Raw genomic sequence first — 21,482 nt, forward strand, 5'->3', positions numbered from 1 at the left:
TATGCACTTGGCAAGCCATCATGATTTAATAATTAATTTAAATTTGGTGTATATGTACTGCTAATATTTAACATGTGTTGAGTGTCAAAATATTCCTAATTAGGCAAACAAACATTGTATGAGTTCTAAATCAAAATTATTTATTATTCTCTTCATATTTCTAAGGTGATTTATTTTTACACTAAAAACTAATATATCTTAGTCATTACATAATATTTACATTTTGTCTCTAGAGGTTGACTTTAAATAGACTTTCTTAAATGAAGCATATTGCCATCTTTTCCTGAGAGTAAGACCATAATTGTATTTGAAATCCAGTTGCTCTTTTTAGGAGTTCAGAGAGGGTGTTGGTTTTATTTTGATTCTTATTCTGTTATCTTTTAGCCATACTAGCTGTTAATTTCGAGGTCTCTGTGTGCTGTTGATTCATCCCAGGATGCCTAGATTTGATACTGAGATGTACCTTCAGTTTCTTACTAAGCAACAGGACAGATCTTTCTATGGCATGACTTACAACTTTCCCAGAGCCTGATGACAGATCCATTCTAGACTTGTAGTTTTATAAAAAGGAATTTGGGCTGGGTGCTGGTGGCTCATGCCTGTAATCCTCGCTACTCAGGAGGCTGAGATCTGAGGATCGCAGTTCAAAGCCAGCTCAGGCAGGAAAGTCTCCAATTATGCAACTAACCACCAGAAAACTGGAAGTGGCATTGTGGCTCAAGTGGTAGAGTGCTAGCCTCGAGCTGAGGGACAGTGCCCAGGCCCAGAATTCTAGCCCCACAACGGACAAAAAAAAAAAAAAAAGGAATTTGGGTTTACAAAATTTTAATTGTGAAATAAAAAAATATTTTCCATGATTGTCATGGATTTATATCAGACAGGCAATTTGTTCCCCCAGTGAAATGTGGAAGGTTTACTAATTGCACTATGAAGGGTATCCTTTCTCATAAAAGCAGTTTTATTGGGTAGTGAAGTTATATTTTGTTGCTACTTGCAGCGCAATTTGGAGAAGCCCCAGAGAGTGAGCCTTCCCTGCTTGGTAGAATGTGTGGTCAACTGTCAGCTCTCAGGATGGACAACTTGGACAAAGTGTTCACAGACCTGTGGCCAAGGAGGTAATTGGGTCCTCTGTGTTTGTTCTGAACATATAGCTTAGTTTTTAAAATAGTTTTCAATATGTAGTAGTTGGATAAATGGTATAAGCTATGTTGATCAATTGAAGGCAATACAAGGCTGGCCCAAAGAGGAAGAGAGACAGAGCTGGATCTCATCTTAGTTTCATAGAGCTAAGCAGATTGTGAACCTGACATGGTAACAGTTGAAGATTCCACAGGGGCTTTTAGACTTTTATAACAATACTCACTAAGAAGATACTAAGTTCTGCTGGTTGTAAATCACGCTGGCCTCAGTGGTTTGATGATGTATTGCATTATTAAAACTAGGTACTCTGTCAGACGAGCCTCCAAAGCACAGAGATTTAACATGACACTACAGACTTATTTCCACCCATGTAAACAGAGAAGTAATTTCTGCTTCAAACCGTCAATCAAAAGTACACACTGATAGAGGTTCTGCCACTTTAATATAAGGACGTTTCTCAGAATTGTGACATCATCTGGTTTTGTGGGGACTTTTCCAGACCAGTTGGAAGTGGTATGCATCTCTTCCATAAATATTAGTCATAATTTAGTTTTTGTCCTCAACTCCATGTAAGAAGGAATATCAGAAACTGTGGTTTATAATGGCCAGCTGCTAATAAGTAACAGTGAGACAAAATAGAGGAATCTTTGGTGAATGCTGCCATAAGATCTCAGGCCATGTGTAGTGGCAAGGGATATAGAACATGATCAACACTCAGAAAGGCAATGGTAAAAGGAAGCCCTTCTCTTAGTGTAAACAAAATGCTCAGATATGCATCCATTGGAGAGCAGGAGTAACAAAATCACAATGAGAAGCACACAAATAGTTTAGGCTAGAACCCTAAAGAAGGGTACAATTACATGGCAAATATCATACATTTGGAGTTTAAAACCTTGAGAGAAATCTTGATAATGCAATTAGGTAAGATGAAGGAGAACTTTTTTAAAGAGGAAAATGATTTTTAAAAAGATGAAAAACAAAATAACTATGAGCTGGAGAAATATGGAACCAAATGCGAGAAAGGAATAATAAAGACTGGGAACTGTTTTGCCAACCAAGGGTAGATGGAAGGGGTTTACTAGAATTTCTAGGACTGAAACCCTGGCACTAGGGGACTAGGGTAAGAGTTTACGCTTACATTATTCACAAATAAAGATGCTTGGGTGGTGGTCATTCTCTGAATTATTTAGAATTGTGGGAGGAACTAGTCAGGAAGCAGCAAGGAACAAGACCCAATATGTGAACTCAGCTGTAGGATCCCTGGTTGGACAGAGCTGAGAGAAGTGGTCAGGGTATATATCAGGAAACTGAAGTTAAAAAAACTAGACCACTAGAGCACTAGCCTTAAGCTGAAGAGCTGAGGGACAGCACCCAGGCCCAGAGTTCAGGCCCCACGACCAACAAAAATTAAAAAAAAAAAAAAGAAACTAGACCACTATTTCTTCAAAACCTTCACTCACAACGAAAGTGTGACAATCTCAGCTTCCAATAGTATGATGCCATTTTCTATGCAAATGAGCACAAAGTACATTGGAAAAACTATTGGTAGGAGCAGATATTTTCTTTTTCTTTTTTTATATTTTTATTATTTTTAAATAGTTGTGCAAACTATTTAAATTGTCATTTAACAAAGCTGTTTATGAATGCAATGCATCTTGTTCAATGCTACCCACTTTCAACACTTTTGCCATTACTCCCCTACCCACCCATTCCCTCACTCTTCCTAATTTTGTAGGGAATACATTGTATTCCTGACTGCATATTTCTCTTCTTCTCCTCTTCATTGGTCTACCCCTTTCCCCTTGACTCCACCCCAACCCTTTTAAGTATCCCATTCCTGCTGTTTTTTTTTGTTGTTGTTGCACTTTGACTTTTCCTTTCTAAGGAATTACACTATTTGTGTACTCCATTAAAACTATTGTATTTCAGTTAGTACATTTTATGCACTTGAATACTATTCAAGATATTTACTTGTAAATTTATAAGCTAAATCTAGCTTCCACATTTTGGAGAAAACATGCACCCTTTGTCTTTCTGGTCCTGAATTACTTCACTTACCATTTGTAAAGGGCAGGATGTCAATGATCAATCTATAATTCCTCGTCTTCTAAGTCTTCCGCATGACAGCATGGTAGTTTCCAATTAGGCATTCTCTTTAAAGTTGGGCATACCTTGGTTCAAATTACAGCTGCTACTATTCACAATAGCAGTAACAGCTCAGGTGTCAGATGTCCTACACACACACACACACACACACACACACACACACACACACGTACATATATATATATATATAATGGAATATAAAAATTATTTGTATCAGGGTATGTGTGCGTGCATGCATGTTTGCCAGTTCTAGGGCTTGAATTGTGGGCCTGGGTGTTGTTCCTGACTTGTTTAGTTCAAGGCTAGCACTCTACCACTTGAGCCACAGCACACCTTCTGGTTTTGGTGTGGGTAATTTCATATAAGTGTATCATAGGTTTTTCTGCTGTAATCTTCAGATCTCAGTCTCCTGAGTAGCTAGGATTAGAGGCATGAGCCACCTTAATCCAGCTGAATTATGTCATTTTCAGGTAAGCAGATGTTTTTGAAAGCCATCATATAAATAATGTAAACTAGGCTCACTAGGACAAAAGTTACATGGTTTATCTTATATGTAGGCATTAGCTTTACCTACAACCATTCATAAGTAAATACAGAATTATATGTGTATGCATGTACAAATATGTATGTATATTATGCAATCTGATACCATAGTAAAACTTCTTTACACAATTAATATGTACTTTATAACAAAGAGAACATTAGGAATTTGGAATATGTCTTGTCTGAGGTATATAGGTACTTGGGGCCTATGTGTCTATGAGAAAATGGAACAGGTAATTTTGAGACTGATTTAAGAGGCAGTGGGAGATATTAAACAAGAAAAGCTAACTGAAATGTCTAAGTAAATTGATCTTTCTGTTTCAGCTTCCTTAATTACATATTGGAATTTATATACCTGCTGGAACCAGCCTGCTATAGTTTAGATATTAAGAGTCTGACCAAGGCTATTGTTAAAGGCTTGGTACCTGGGGAGGTAGTGGAACTTTGAAGATATGTAGCCCAGTGCAAGATGCTTGGTCCCTGGGGACTTCTTTAAGGAAGAAAATGATTGAGACCCAACCCTCTTTTCTTACTTTCTTTCTTTTCCTCACCATCAGGTGATCAGCTTTGAGCAAGCACCATTTTCTAACATAGTGTTCCACCAAGAGGGCAAATTGTCCTGGACTAAAAATCTCTAAAACTGTGGATGAAATATATGCTTGATATTTTATAAGTTCATTATTCTCAGGTATTTGTTTTAGCAATGGAAACTGGTGAACACAGAGGCTTTGTTCTTGGATTGAGACCTAGATGATATGAAGTTTATAAAGACACAGAGTAACTGACATATCAGGGATGTTTACTATATCATAAACCCTCTTCTTCCTACCTGCCAGTAATAGGAAGGGCCTCAACATTCCCTAGGAAATTTTAAAGACTCTTGCATAGACTCAATCACCCCATTTTTGAATGCTTCCACAGCCCATCCTTTTTACCCTAAGAACACTCAATATCCATGTACTTGTCACAGACGAAGTGAAGTTTTAATGTGAACATCTATCAAGTGATTTCCTATTGACTCATTGGTCACTGATCCATTTGTTTATCCATTTAAAAAAAATAGATACATATTAGTTAAATTCTATGCCTTAATGGGCAGCAGTGGATATTTTTAAATGGCAATTTTCCTAATTCTATGCAGTTTAGGGTCTAGTGAAGTTAAACCAAACGTGATAATATTGCATGTGATGAATTAACTTAAGGCTCATGCAGATAAAAGTGTTATTCACATAACTGGGGCCTGTCATCAGAGAAATTATTTGCTCCTCTTTACAGAAGTGATCCACCTAATTAAACCCCAGCATAATCACTGCAGTCTTGTCCTCAAGGGTCACTTTTGGGAACTGCTCTAGCCCCAAAATAAAGAGTAACATGAAAAAGAAGAGAAAGGACAGAGTTTGAGTTGTGACCATGGTCCAGGAAGTGCAGAATATTTCCTTTGTGAGCACTCTGTCTGCCCAGCTAGCTCTGTTTGCTCGAATTCACTGAATTTGGGGGCACACTCTTGATTGCAATAAGTCACTTCCCTTACAAGGACCGTCTCACAGTCATCCCATTACTACATACTATAATTTTGTCATACGTGAATTGAATCACTTGTAATGTCTCATCTTTCTAAAGGACCAAAAACCCTGTTTGAATTCATGGGTGAATCTTCCCAATTCTGATGAAGCACAGTGTGTAACTTATTGGAAGAATTTCAGTTAGCTTTGTCCTTGTCCAAGTGGTTCAGATCTTAAAAAGAAAATCCTAAAAAGGCAAAGATAGACTGGATATAAATATAAAAGCAGCTAGCCTCTGTCATCTGCTATTTTCCCTCTCCTTTAGCCTAAATAAATATATAAGTTCTTAGTTCCCATAACTCAAGATGATGTCCAATGCAAGGATATGGAAAGTATGTTTATATTTCTTTTTGTATGCAAGACATAATTCTGCTACTGTATCAAGTCACTGAAACAAGACATAATTTTTGCTACAATACAGCATCTTTACAAAACCAATCCCAAATCATGTATTTAGTGTTACCAGTTCAAATTTCACTTAATTAAATACCAATGTATTTAAAGTTACCAATTTAATTTTTCAAGAGGTTCTATGAACTCATTACACTCTGATTATCTAAGAAAAACAAAGTCAACAAACCTTTCCAAGTCTGAATTCCTCTGTTGGAGAAATCTAACCAACTAGAGCCTGAGTTTAAATTCAGCTTTCTCAAATCCTTAGAAGAATAAACAAAGGATAAAATAAAGTTTTCACAAGAAACATCATTTTGTGATGCGAAGCACAGAGAAATAGGGAAAGAATATTAATTACAGAGAGAAATCAAGTTGTATGAAACAACCTCACCAGCCTGTTTAGCAGTATGTTTCCTCCTGCAATCAAGTATTTGCATCAGTGTTCTGTGTTGGCCTGTGCTATGATCGTCAGCACAAACACATGCACCCCCACTCGGAAGCTTCCCTGTGGACCTTTGAACCATGACACTGACACTAGTCAGAAGCTGAGTGGTGGCCCAGGCAAGGCTTAATGAACTGCATGCATATAGCTTCCTTGCCAAAATTGTGTACAGAAGGTGGCCTGCAAGGTGAGTCTTCCCAGAGGCAGAACCAAGTAGAATAGATATAAATATAGAGTAAACATAAAGACAAACAGGGATCCTAGGTCGGGCACTGGTGGCTCACGCCTGTAATCCTAGCTACGCAGGAGGCTGAGATATGAGAATCACTGTTCAAGGCCTGCCCAGGCATGAATGTTCCTGAAACTCTTATCTCTAATTAACCACCAGAAAACTGAAAGTGGTGTTCAAGTGGTAGAGCACTAGCCTCGAGCTGAAGAGCATTGGGGACAGAGCCCAGGCCCAGAGTTCAAGACCCACGACCAAGGAAAAAAAAGAAAGAAAAGGAAAGAAAGAAAGGGAAAGAAAGTGAGAGAGAGAGAGAGAGAGAGAGAGAGAGAGAGAGAGAGAGAAAGAAAGAAAGAAGGAAAGAAAGAAAGAGAAAAAGAGAGAGAGAGAAAAAGAGAGAGAAAGAAAGAAAGAAGAAAAGAAAGAAAGAGGAAAAGAAAGGAAAGAAAGAAAGAAAGAAAGAAAGAAAGAAAGAAAGAAAGAAAGAAAGAAAGAAAGAAAGAAAGAAAGAAAGAAAGAAAGAAAGAAAGAAAGAAGGAAGGAAAGAAAGAAAGAAAGAAAGGAAAGAAAGAAAACCAGGATCCTGACTGGGGTGGTTGGTATATAAAGCAGATCTGCCAAGGAGTCTGACTCTCTCCAAGCAAGGTTTTTGTCTCTTTGTTTCTTGTGGAGATTTAGAGTTCAGTCATTGTTTTAATTTTTTTCTACTTATTTTCTGTCTACTTAATTTCATTTTTATTTTGGCTTTATTTTGCTTACTTACTTTTTTGTTGTTGTTTTGCTTTTTTTTTGTTTTCTGCTGGCGTCCTATAACTTACTCATTTGCCCACCTTTCAATTGCAGCCTCAGATTTTTACTTCTGGTTTGTGAAAACACAAGAAAACAGTCCTATCAGCAATCTACTATCTTGATCCATCTGGCTGTAACATTTTTCTGAATAGTTTTTGTGTTTGCTTGATTTTATGAAACTGTGGATTGAACTGAGAACCTCTCCAACTACTAATTTACAACTTGATCTACAGGCCTTGAATCCTTTTGTTTTTAGTTTGTTTCACAGATAGGATCTTCTGCTTTTTTTTGTTAGCTTTAGACCTCAGTCCTATCAATGCCTTCCAGAGGGCTGAGACAATAAGCCTCTGTGGCATAACTGACTTAGGTTTTGAGATGGAGATCTCCTTAATTTTTGCCTGGGCTAACCACATACTGAGGTCCTCTATGACTCCTGAGTAGATAAAATTGCAAGCATATGTTAGCATATCTAGCCACATTTTTTAGTACTTTTTGTATACGCTCAAGACAGTGGTAGGAAATTATTGTGTCTATATCAAACCTAACCAACCGTGAACTGCTCTTCTGTTCCAGCCTTCCTGCTCTAATCTTATAGGGTCATGATTCTCTGTTTCTCTATTTAAATTAAGGCTTAATATTCAAGTCAACACCAAAAACAATAATCAAATAGTTGCCATCAAATGCAGAAATTTGTGACACAGATGAATTTTTTTTCCATTTTTTTTTTTTTGTGAAAATACCCTACAGAGGGGTTACAATTACATGGGCAAGATAATGAGTACATTTCTTATCAAGCATTGTTGCCTCCTCCTTTGTTTCCCCTTCCTATCCCTTCCCAACTTCCCCCCTACCCCCCTACTACTCTACCCCCACCCCACCCTGGCCAAAGTTGTAAAGTTCATTTTTCAACATAACGACTTGTACATCTCATTGTTGCAATGGGTCCACCTGTATCCCTATTTAAGCAATTTGTTTTTCCCTTCCCCTCCACAAATTATACCAACATCAAATTCAGTGAAAACAGTGGTTATATCGTGGGGGAGGGACATACAAAGCAACAAAGAAATCATCTTATAAATATGTTAGAAACAATCGCATGAAAGCAAAAACATTTGAATACTTATCTTGGGGTTCATTTCACCTAACATCAACTTATCTAACCTTTTCTGCTTGTCTCAGACATATACTAGTTTTTGCAAATAAGGGAAACCATGGGACCTATGTTTTTTGGGCCTGGCTTACTTCACTGAATTATTTTTTTAAGAGACCAAGTCCTAGAACTCCTAGAGTTGGAAAGGTTAAAGATTATTCCTGGAAAGCATCCATGGCTGTGTCTTCCAAACAGTGCACCTGCCACTGATGTCTGCATGAGCCATTCATTTTCTCCTCCCTGATGATTATGGAATGGGACTGAGACTACAGGACATGATAAGGTTTTCATATATTACGGTGCATCAGGGAGTTCTGTCAGGTCATAATTAAGTGTCTGAAGTTGTGGGCCAACTTCTCTATCAAATTCAAAGTTTCACACAATTATCTTCATGTATATGTTCACTGGGTTGTAGACCAAAACCCAGTAAGCCATACTTCTCTATCAAACTCACAGAACTGCATTGATCTGAAGGGAAATTTTGAAATGAGCTCCTATTTTATTTTTCCAAGCATCCAGCTTTCCTCTTTAACGTTCACCTGAAGCTTGGCATATACTTTCTAATTGTGTTAAAGATTCCAAGGTCAGAGCAGTTTGAATCCAATTTAATTCTGGTTAGAGAGAGACTGATTCTAAGCTTTCACTAAGGGATCTTTTTAGATAGATTTCAAAAGATCAAAGCTTGTAATAGAAGAGCTTAATATTTGGATTAGTCATGTTCTTTCTCTATTGAATTTTCATCAGTTCAGTGAAATGTAGAACTCCTTAAATTTAGCATACCATGAATTATTCATAGTTATTACTTAACCAATAAGACTAAGAATGTTATTAATTTCAGTCTATGATTTTTTCTCTATTGTATTTTTAATTTAGTGCATAGGTGTTAATATTACTTTTCTACACTGTATAATCCAGCCTGCTTCTTGTGTTTCCCAGATGGTGTATAGTAATTTTTCTGTCAATTCTATCCCATAATGAAAATATAATATTGTATTGGCTCCAAAGCACAACTTTTTCTTATCCCCAGCTTTTCCTTTCCCCTAGAGATTTCAAGGGCAAGTCAATAACCTTAATTTTGTGATCTGCAGGAAATTTTATCAGAGTAGTACCTTGATTGGACACAGTCTGATATAACAATTCAAATGTATTTACTGTACCAACTAATTAGTTCCTATGGCAAGAGGGTGAAAGGCGAGGTAGAATACCTTAAAAGAAGACAAGAACACAAAAGATTTACTTTTAGAGCCTTCTTTCAAATGGCAATTTATAAATTCAGGGGTATGTGAGTAATCTTCATCAGAGATGTAGTGGCCTAATTTTCAACTGTAATTATGGGAAATTAAGTACCTACACAAGGTTACATAGCTTAATAGCTATAGTGGCTAGATTTGAACCCAGGTCTGGGTGTCTACAAGGCCTCAGGTGTTTCACTTTTTTTTTCCTTTGCTTTTGACATTCTGTAAAGACCTCTCATGAACATTGCTCTGGGTTAGATACTGAATGACTTTAGTAAGAATTCTTATTATTTATATATACATTTTGGAACAAGCAGATTAGTGGATCTTTCATTGAGAAAAATAAAAGTTGTATTTATACTTTAAGATATCCCTCTGGGGCTGGGAAGGTGGCTCAGTGGTACAGCACTTGCCTTGCATGCCTGAGGCCCTAGGTTCGATTCCTCAGCACCACATAAGCAAAAAAAAAAAAAAAGCCGGAAGTGGCGCTGTGGCTCAAGTGGTAGAGTGCTAGCCTTGAGCTGAAGAGCTGAGGGACAGCGCCCAGGCCCAGAGTTCAGGCCCCACGACCGGACCCAAAAAAAAAAAAAAAAAAAAAAGATATCCCTCTGTATTACCTCTTTTATCTCCTAACTTGTACCTCTTGGGAGTATTGTCATTGGGATATTTCTACTATTTATGCATGTTGCAGTGGTGCATCAAGTTTTGTTAACTGTTAATAGAACTAATGCCATTATATAATAGAACTAGCTTAAATGTATACACACTATACCACTGGAAGACCAGAATTCTTTATAACCATGCAGAATTTTAATTACTAAATCTTTCTCCCTTCAAAGACCCTCCCACCTTCTATAATACCATTGCCACTTTTTATTTCTGAAACTATGGTATAAATACACTTCTTCAAGTTACTAGGCTCACTCCTGGCTAAATACTGTCAGGTTTTTTTTATTTTATTTGTGAACATACTGTACAGAGGGATTATAATTACATGGGCAGGATAATGCATACATTTCTTACCAAGCATTGCAGCCTCCTCCTTTGTTTACCCTTCACATCCCTTCCCAGCCTCTCCCCTCCCCCCCACTCAATACTCTCCCCCCACCCAATCCTCCCACCCCCCCCCAGCACCAACGTTGTAAAGCTCGTTTTCGACATGACAACTTGTACTTCTCATTGTTGCAACAGGTCCACCTGTATCCTTAAACAACTGGTTTTTCCCCATCTCCTCCACAAGTTATACTGACATCAAATATAGTGAAAGCAGGGGTTATACTGTGGGGGAGGGACATACAAAGCAACAAAGAAATAATCTTATAAATGCGTTAGAACACATGCATGTAAAAAATACATTAAAAAAATCATTAAAATACATATCTAAGGGTTCATTTTCCTAACATCACATTATCTGACCTTTTCCGCTTGACTCATACATATACTAGGTATTGCAAATAAGGGAAACCATGGGACCTATGTTTCTTTGGGCCTGTCTTACTTCACTTAATATAATTTTTTACAAGTTTTTCCATTTCCTAACAAATGGGGCAATGTCATTCTTTCTGATGGAGGCATAGAATTCCATTGTGTATATATACCACATTTTCTTGATCCATTCATCTACTGAGGGGCATCTGGGTTGGTTCCATATCTTAGCTATGGTAAATAATGCTGCAATAAACATAGTTGTGCTGGTAGCTTTAGTGTGGTTTTGTTTGTAAACATTTGGGTAAATGCCCAAAAGTGGGATTGCTGGGTCATAAGGGAGCTCTATGTGAAGTCTTTTGAGGAACCTCCATACTGCTTTCCAAAGTGGTTGAACAAGTTTACATTCCCTCCAACAATGAAGTAAGGTTCCCTTCTGTCTACATCCCCTCCAGCATCTGTTGTTGTTAGAGTTCTTGATTTTTGCCATTCTAACTGGAGTGAGGTGGTATCTCTATGTTGTTTTGATTTGTATTTCTTTTGTGGCTAGGGATGTTGAACATTTCTTCATGTGTCTATTGGCCATCCTTGTTTCTTCTTCAGAGAAGTTTCTCTTTAAGTCATTAGCCCACTTATTTATTGGGCAGTTGTTTCTTTGAGGATTTGTTATTGGGGCATTTAATTTTTTGAGTTCCAAGTATATTTTAGATATGAGACCCTGGTCCGTTGTATGGCTAGTGAATACTGTCAGTTTTACCCAAAACAGCCTATAGGTTCCTTATCTTGCCTAAGTTAGATGTTCTCTTAGATGAACGATGTCCAGGTGCCTGCAGTAATTTTCAGATAACTCATGGAATTTCTTTACTGAAGAAGCACAATGACTGCAGCTCAGAGTGTAGAATCTGTACTGCATTTCTCATCATGAAAATGCCGAGCTTCAACTCAGAACTACAAATTTTCTCTACCTCACTATGTTGGATATTAACCTTGATCCCAAATCCATGTTCACTAGGGTGCACGTTTAGAATTAATGTTGCCCTTAAATAAAAATTCTAGATTATCTTTGTTAAAAGAAGCAAAATGCATAGTTTGAAATACTTTATACATGGCCTGCATAGAGATAAGCATGAAATTAATTGGACATTTTATATGCAATGAGACTTCTTTTGATTGTTCTTGAAAAAGTATTCTTACAAGTATTCAAGAGCAAATAAAGAAGTATCAGAGAAGAAAAGTATTAGTACATTAATCTCAATTAGTTTTTTGCTGAAGACAAATGTGAAGTGCATGACTATAGGCAGCAAATTCACTGCAGAAGTAAGGCCACATGCAATTCTCAAACTTGTTCAAGAGGCTGAGTAAGTAAAGCAATAGAATCTAATACCCATGACACAGACTAGATGAATTTTATCAGAAAGCACACTCTTTTGGAATAGGGGAAACCTTTGTTCCAATCCTCCTGTGTGGTTTTTCCAAAACTGACTTAAGTCCTCTGAACTTCTCATGTCTTAAGTAAGGATATTAATAATATGTTGGAAACACAGCCTGAGACTGAGGATTTTCAAAAGTGATTTGTTTGCCATATAGATGGAATGTCGGATGTATGAGTTATCAGTAGGAGTGGGAAGAAGACCAAATAAGGAAGAGGAAAACATTGAACAGTATCTCATCCATACATCAGCACATAGTGTCATCACCCTCCATAATGAGGGCCATTTTCACAAGGACAACATTATCGTACAATAACTGGCTTTACCAACAGACTCATAGGTGACTACTGTATTTCAGAGATTGAACATGACTACCTATTAATAGAGTTTTGCTTATAGTCTTTTGCTTCTTATTCTTTCATCACTTAGTATTTACAACCAATTCACAAATAACAAATGCCAAAAGCTTTTTTAACAATCCACAAGGAGAAGAGTTGAAAGTGGAAACTGTTTATCAATCATATCATTTTTGTATGTGTATCCATAAGGAAATACCACCATTGGCTAGAGTCCAGAGAGTATTGTTAAATTGTCCAACCCTTTGTAGATGCCAGTTAGCAGATGACCTTTCCTGCCAATGGCAGCAGATGTCCTTAAGAAATTCAGCCTATATTTACACCAATGTTCCAGATGAAACAAGTCAACAATAGTAGTATTCATAATTATGAAAGCTTATGAGCTACAAGTCACTTATATACTATGTGGGAGTTAGTAGGTATGTTTTGAAAATTGCTGAGATATTTTATTTAATGAGCTATCTATTTGAGGTTAAATATTATCTTCAATGTTCTATGATTCTTGCATTTCCGTTTTTGTTTATCCCTTAAAAATACAATTTATAGGGGCTGGGAAGGTGGCTCAGTGGTAGAGCGCTTGCCTTGCATGCCTGAGGCCCTGGGTTCAATTCCTCAGCACCACATAAGCAAAAAGAAAAAAAAAAAGCCGGTAGTGGCGCTGTGGCTCAAGCAGTAGAGCGCTAGCCTTGAACTGAAGAGCTGAGGGACAGTGCCCAGGCCCAGAGTTCAGGCCCCACAACCGGACCCAAAAAAAAAAAATACAATTTATAATTTTTGCCTGACCCATTAATCATGTTTTTCAAAATTATCTAAACTACAATTTTCAACTAATTTAAAGACAGTGTAGTAGGGATACAAGACAATCATTATTTAAAACATCTTTCTGAAAAGGCATGGTACCTGGTTATTTGGAACTGAAAGTATGATCAGACAAGAAATAATGGTATTTGACTCCCTTTTTCTTAGAGACAACTTTTTAGGGGACAGGTCTTTGTATTTGTTTTATTTCTAGTTTAAAAAATTTGACTATTAGTTAACCAGCTTTAGGTTTTAGTTGCTTAAATTTCCCACATGCATTTTATGAGTAGAAGCTAAAACTCAAGTCATATTATCATTGAGTTGAGTGGGAATTTGATTTGGTAGGGCATATTTTAAGCTTGTGAGCAATAGTTGTGTTTTGTTCTTAGAACTAGAGGTGTAATGTTTTTCTCTGCAAGTCTTGCCATGCAATTCTTTTTTTTTTCCTTACAAGTAATTATTGCTAATTTTATAACAAGTAAGCTCAATGTCACTATTCTTTATAATGAGGTGTCAGCATTCCCTAAGAAAGGAAAGGGAACAGAGTGACTAGAAAATAGAAAACTTTTCCATAATTTAAGACTTTATTAAATTGGAAACAATTTTCAGTGAGTGCCTAGATATAAAGTCAGCTTCTATTGCTTCATGTAGTTGGCATTGACCGTTAGGCATATATTCCACATTTACCATTGCAATCAGGTTTCAGTACGTGTCTAGTAACTTATCCTATGCTGTTACTGAAAATCATAAAGCAAAACAAGAAACAAAGAAGGCCCAAGGAATATTTTCTATTTCTATTTTGAAAATACAAATGTTACAGCGAATTTCATACTTCTGAGGGCAGAATGAGTCGTCAGAATATAGAAGGTTTGGCAGGTTAAAACTTGGCTGAATCACTGTGCCTTTCATAGTCTTGTGCATCAATAGAATTCTGGGAGGAACAGGTTGTTTACCTGATATACCCAATACTGGTATAAAAAAATATAAAGTGCCAGCCCCGGATTTCTGAAGCCCCGAGTTCATATTCCAGTACATGCCAATAGAAGCTCTGTATTTCTTTTCATATTTATCACAAACCCAATGGCATAATTAATTTTCTAACAGCAAATATATGTCTGGTATTCACAGATAAATAATACTAGTCAATTCAGATGTGTTTAGTATAACAATAGAGGAAATGTTATGGGGGGAGCAAAGACACAGAGAAAGAAGACAGAGGCAGAGAGAGAAAGGAAATAGAGACACAGAGAAAGTCAGAGAAAGATACATACAGAGACATACAAACAGAAAGAGAGAATGTGTTCACAAAGATAGAGATTTAGGTAGTATAACTCATTCTATCTACCATTCCAGTTGAGCTAATTATATCTCAAATGTTCAGATGAAATATGACCTTATTCTTTACAGACATTTTTGTTAACTAACTATCTTGCATTGTGGCATGGAATTCCTGTATTTGAACATAAGATTTTTAAATATTACAGTTCCTTCACACAAGCTAACAACTTTTTCAATGACATTTAAACTCTAGGACAATTAGTTAAGTTAGTTGTAGAAGACTTTTAGGATCTCAGAATAATGACTTCCTAGGAAACAGCTGGAAATTTTATCTCAATAACTAATTCATAGAAAGTTAGCTTGATCATATTAGAGCTTAATAAACAAATATTTTAAAATATTTTTTTAAAATATTTACAAAATGAGTCCCTTCTGCAATGTTAGAAGGTTTCTATGAAGATTAAAACAAAATACTGGCATAGATTTGAAGATCTTTTAAAGCAGTATGAAAATGCAGGTAGTTTGTGTCTCTGTGAATATAAACTGAAATTGCAGAAAACTAAATGTTAGACTGGAATGTGTTCAATGTATTACTATGCAGGCCTAAGACTTCTATGAGTAAGTCAACATTCTTTCCTTCAAGTCCCTTCCAAAGACCAATTCTAACAGAAAAGTTGATGCCTTCTTTATCATTTTAGGTCGAATGACTCGAACTCGATTTATCATTATGCCAACCCAAGGAGAAGGACGGCCATGTCCCACAGAGCTTACCCAGCAGAAAACCTGCCCAGTGACTCCCTGCTATCGATGGGTCCTTGGCAACTGGTCTACATGTAACTTGGAGGTAGGTCACGTAATGACACTTATAGAAATGTTTCTCAGTATGTCCGAAACATTTTCCTGGTCACAGAACCAGGATCTGGCAATATTATATACATATATATGTATATATATATATATATATACATATATATGTATATATATGTACATATATATGTATATATATGTACATATATAGAGAGAGATACATATAATGCACATAGATATATACACATACATATATATGTTTGTTTTTGGACCACATGTATACAGACTCATAAATGTGTGGGTAAGTAAATGCTTGTTTTCAGAATGAAGTTATCATTCTGACACTGACTTCTCTTTATATTGTGGCTGTCATTAATGGTATAAAAGATTAAGGTTGAGGGGCTGGGGGTTTAGCCCAGTGGAAGGGCGCCCACCCGGCGCGCGCAAGGCCCTGGGTTCTGTCCTCAGCCCTGGGGAAAAAAAAAAAAAGAAGAGTACATTTCTTTCGGGCTGGGAAGGTGGCTCAGTGGAAAAGCGCTTGTCTTGCATGCCTGAGGCCCTGGGTTCGATTCCTCAGCACCACATAAGCAAAAAAAAAAAAAAAGAAAAAAGCCAGAAGTGGCGCTGTGGCTCAAGTGATAGAGCGCTAGCCTTGAGCTGAAGAGCTGAGGGACAGCGCCCAGGCCCAGAGTTCAGGCCCCACGACTGGACCAAAAAAAAACACCCAAGTCTCAAGTTGTCATGTCGAAAACGAGCTTTACAACATTGGTGGGGGGGGGGAGATTGGGTGGGGGGTAGGAGGGGAGGCTGGGAAGGGATGTGAAGGGTAAACAAAGGAGGAGGCTGCAATGCTTGATAAGAAATGTACGCATTATCCTACCCATGTAATTGTAACCCCTCTGTACAGTATGTTCACAAAAAAAAATTAAGGTTGAATATGAATTGATCCCAAAATATATACATATATATCATATTTGATGCAAACAAGCAACTTATCCCTATGAACAACCTTTCATGAAGCATTGATTATCAGAAACCAGACCATAAGACCATCAATTTCTTTCATACCTTCAAGAATTCTCTGCTATTTTCTTGGCTTGTTGAGAATATCAAAATATTATTTTATTAAGCAAAACCTTGATGTTGGAGAAATGCACAGCTTAGTTTAAATTTTATTTCTTAAAGAAACACTTTTTGGGCTTAGATCAAATTTTGCATATGGGCAGAAAACTAAAAGTGTATAAAAACTATATTTTAACATTATTACATGAACCAAGGTTACTACATATTCCTCAATGATTACTTTTTTATTGGCCCAAAATATAAAAGCCTAGCAACATCATAATATATAACTTACTCAGAACTTTTGCTGGATCAGCAAAAATTTCTCTCCCCCTACTAACTTGCTTTAAAAAACAGTATATTGATTTCCTCTTAGTTTTTAATTTAATAATTTATCCTTTGTTCTTCTTTCAAAGCATATTTTAATTAGATAACAATAATTTTTATTGTGCATTAATAAAATCTGCAGAATATTCTCATAGAGATGTTTAATGCTCCTGTCAGGATGACAATGTCATGAAGCATTGTTATCTTGAAATGCTAAATGTCTGTGTATTTTAATAGCTCCCAGAGGAACCTTAATGTGTGATACATTCTTTCAATCATCTAAAGAAAGGTAGCCATGTTAAAATTAAGAAATTCAAGAGTAATCTAATAATTTTGAATATCAACATTTTGTTTACCAGTCTATGTACCTTTCCAAAGGCTATTGCAATGTTTAAATGCTGTTGTACATCATTTATAATTAAGAAAATGGAAAGAGTAATTCACCTTATAATTGTGATATCTTTGACCTAGGAGAGAAAATAAGTTCAAAGAATTCAGAGAGTCATTGAAGGGGAAAGGAAAGGAGAAAGACAGGCAGAGTTAAGGGTAGAAAGGAGGGAGGGATAGAGGAGGAATGGAGAGACTGACTCTGCTCCAAGCCCTACCAGCTGCACATCTGCCACCGTGCCAACCTTGTGCCTTCCTATTGCATCATTATCTTTTAGGTGTCAAGAGACCATTGTTTTAGACAACAGGCAATTCTGACAACTTGCTTTAAAGACCCATTATTAAAAATGGGGGGGGGGGAATCTATATAATGTTTCTGTCTCATGTGGAGCTTCTGCAAGAAACACAGGGACAGTGATGGGTTATGACCATTTTTGTACAGTGGTGGTGAGTGGATGGCTAGGGTATCTGGAAAGACCCAGAGATGCCTAAGAGCAGATGACTGGCTTACTTCTACCTCCAGAAATATATGAGCTGCTTAAGGTCTTGGTAGGACACTTTTAGTATGGAAGAGACACTGGAGTTAGACTTAATCCAATCAAAGACCTGAGAGAGAGAGAGACAGACAGACAGACAGACAGACAGAGACACAGAAACAGAGATAGAGAGACAGAGATAAAGAGACAGACAGAAAGAGACAAATTTTTTGTTATTAGGTGGTTGGTTTAGGTGGGTATCTACACAAATAGGGTCAATCAATGTCCCTTCCCAGGAATTTGAAGTGCATATGAATCTGTTCAAAGATAATATAATCAGAAAATCTTAGATGCCATATTTTCTGCCTAGTTTGAGGACACAAATGGCAGTGCCGTCATGACAACATCTGAGAGATTTTGTCCTGAGTTCCAGATGCCCTCACATTTTTCTGAAACCTCACTTCAAACTCTTTGTGAGGTAGATAGCATAGACTTCCACAGACTTGTCTTCACTTGTATTTATACATAAGCTGGATTTTTAGCATTTTGGATCTAAATACTCCACACAATGAAAGAATATCTTTCTCTCTAGCTGATTTTCTGATTTCCCTTGTTCTAACCTGCCAAATGCAAGTTCAGGGCTCATTTATTGAGGGTAGCAATATGATATTTCAGTGGCTACTGGCCATCACAAAGTATCAAACCCATGTAAGAGACACTTGTACAGGGCATGGTAGATGTGCCCGCTCTTCCTCTACCTTTTATCAAAAGCACTAGCCAAGGGAGGCAGTTACGTTCAATAATTTTCCTTGCTCAGTATTTCCTAACTCTTCCTTCCCTAGTTCCTTATTTGTGCACATAGGCTGATAAATCTGATGGAAGAGCTCAAGTTGAGCCATCTAGCATTACCAGTTTTGGGTATAAGTCTGAGAACCCTACCTTGTATTTGTGGGTCAAATTCTAAGTGCTCCTAGAATTTGTTTTTTACCTATATTATGGTCATAGCAATGCCTCTACAAATACCAACATCCATAGAGGCTCAAGTCCTTTATTTCAAATGGCTTAGGATTTGCATATAAACTATGCATAGCCTCTCATATTCTTCAAATCTCTAGATTACTGAGAATACCTAATATTATGTAAATATGCAAATATTTGTCATATTGCATTTTATTAGGAATATTAATGAGGAAATAAATTTAGAATATATGCAACTTTAAAGTACTTTTGTCTTTTTCTATTATATTTAAAATTATCTTTTAAGTAATGCACAAAAGGATTTCAATTTAACGTGTCAGTTTGTGAGCACAATGCATCTTGATCAATGTCACCCTGCCTTTAATTCTATATTAGCTGAAACCACAGCTGCAGAACATGGAATCTCTGAGATATGGAAGCCCAACTATACCTGTTTGCTGAGGTGTTTTGGTGAGGCTTTCAGATAAATCCTAAAGAACTTACCACAGTACCTAACATAAATTAAGAGCTCAGTAAATTTTATGATCTCGATTAAACTACGTTTATGTTAATTCATGCCATCTGCCTGTCCACATCTTGTAGAGATGGAAATTCTATATATACAAATCTTCCATTCATGATTTGGGCAATGAGGGTTAGCAAAAATATTCTTGTGGTTTACATTCTGCTTTCAAAGGTGGGTCTATTTTTGGACCACAGTCTATAAAGACATAAATGTGCTAGTGAGTAAATTCTTGTTTTAGGAATGGAGTTACATTCTGATGATTTCTCTTTAGATTGTAGGTATCATTAAAGTTATAAGAGATTATGGTTGAATATGAGCTGATCCCAAAATACATACTAGCAGCCTATTGCTGTTTGTCTTGGAGTTTAAGTGATCCCAGGGGTAGGCTTGTTTTATGTCATTTCTTCATACACTGCCTCATAGAGTGCCAAACAAAACTCTCATCAACTGCATTTTCTGTTACCTGTGGTGCCACACATCAAGACTGTCAAACTTCACACAGGCTGCAGTACCATTAGATTTTCTTCCAAGTACAGAAGTCTGATACATAGTAGCAAACATATCAAAAAAATTCTGCAATGGATTCATTATTTTTATGGTCAGTTATGAAAGAACTCTCCCCTCAAAAGAAATTTAGCTTAACACCTGCTATTTCTATTTTAGGGTACAAACATTAATTTTGAATGAAATCTACTGTGTATTATTTGAAACATCTCATCTCTAAAACATGAGCTTATGTTTAAACTGATGAGGGTTTAAAAAAAAATAATTTCACAATAGCTATAGAAACAGACAAGTCACAATGTATTAATAAATCAAGAATTGTCATCTGCTAAAGACTGATATTTAGGTCCCTTCAAAAGTCATGTGTTGGGCTGGGAAGATGGCTCAGTGGTAGAGCACTTGCCTTTCATGCCTGAGGCCCTGGGTTCGATTCCTCAGCACCACATAAGCAAAAAGAAAAAAGCTGGAAGTGGTGCTGTGGCTCAAGTGGTAGAGTGCTAGCCTTGAGCTGAAGAGCTGAGGGACAGCGCCCAGGACCAGAGTTCAGGCCCCACAACCGGACGCCCCCCCAAAAAATGTCATGTTTTGAACCTTGTATCCCAACGTGATGGGATTAAGAGGTGATTCACAAAAGGGTCCTTCCTTCAGGAATAAGATTCCTCTTTTTATAAATGAAGCCTCAGGGAGCCATTCTCTCTGCCTGGCAGCATCCTTAATAGTTACCTTGTATGTGTAGCAGGTCTCACAGATATCAAATCAGCTAGTAACTTGACCTTGCACTTCCCAGTCTCCCATGGGACACCTATTTTTTTAATTTATAAATTACATAGCCTGAAGTGCTGTTGTTACAGATAGAATGAATGTACTGATAGACAATCCTTAATAAAACAATCATAAATTCTGTGAAAACATTTTTAAAAGAAAACAGTGATGCTCCCAACTCAAGTGCCTCCACAGGTTCTGTAGACTTTAAATTATTACAAATTGGACTCTTCCCAATCTCATCTTTCCTGTTTGGACAGTAAAACAGGGCACACTACTCCACGGGGGACACATTCCAGACTCCCCATTGGATGTCTGTAATCATGGGAAGTACCAAACCCAGCATGTAGTATTTTTTTCCTATGCATAATATTTATAATATTTAGTTCATAAATTAGGCACAGTAAGGGATTAACAATAATGACTAGCAATAAATTTGAATATTAGAATATAGCTCAAAAATGCAGATATCACTGGTCTTGTGCTTCAGGGCCATTATTAAGTTAAAAAGCATCACTTACACAATATTACCATGCTATTATGACTGTTAATCATTTGCTAAGTGACTTACAGAAGGGGTCTGTATATAGAGCCCAGGTACACTGCCCCAAAAGGGATGAAGGGCAGAAAGAAATGGTGCAGTACAGTATTTACTCTTTCTATTTAAAATAGAAATTAACAATGTTTCTAAAATGTCCCATTTCATAATATTTAGATCATAGTGAATTGTGGGTAACTTAAACTACAGAAAGTGAGTGCAGATGGGGGAAATGGCTATTGCTACTTATAGGAAACTGTTTC

General features: G+C 36.9%; 1 protein-coding gene across 1 annotated transcript in view; it reads left to right on the forward strand.

Annotated features, from left to right (window-relative positions):
• Window positions 1-21,482, forward strand: part of Thsd7b (thrombospondin type 1 domain containing 7B) — an 817,905-nt gene that overhangs the window by 772,755 nt on the left and 23,668 nt on the right. The window contains exons 19-20 of the mRNA XM_042683500.1: window positions 998-1,115; window positions 15,572-15,717. Of these exons, the coding sequence (XP_042539434.1) occupies window positions 998-1,115; window positions 15,572-15,717 (264 nt within the window). The remainder of the gene's footprint in view (window positions 1-997; window positions 1,116-15,571; window positions 15,718-21,482) is intronic.

The sequence above is a fragment of the Dipodomys spectabilis genome, unplaced genomic scaffold (genome assembly GCF_019054845.1).
Source record: "Dipodomys spectabilis isolate Male_0828 unplaced genomic scaffold, ASM1905484v1 ptg000081l, whole genome shotgun sequence".
Taxonomy (NCBI): Eukaryota; Metazoa; Chordata; class Mammalia; order Rodentia; family Heteromyidae; genus Dipodomys; species Dipodomys spectabilis.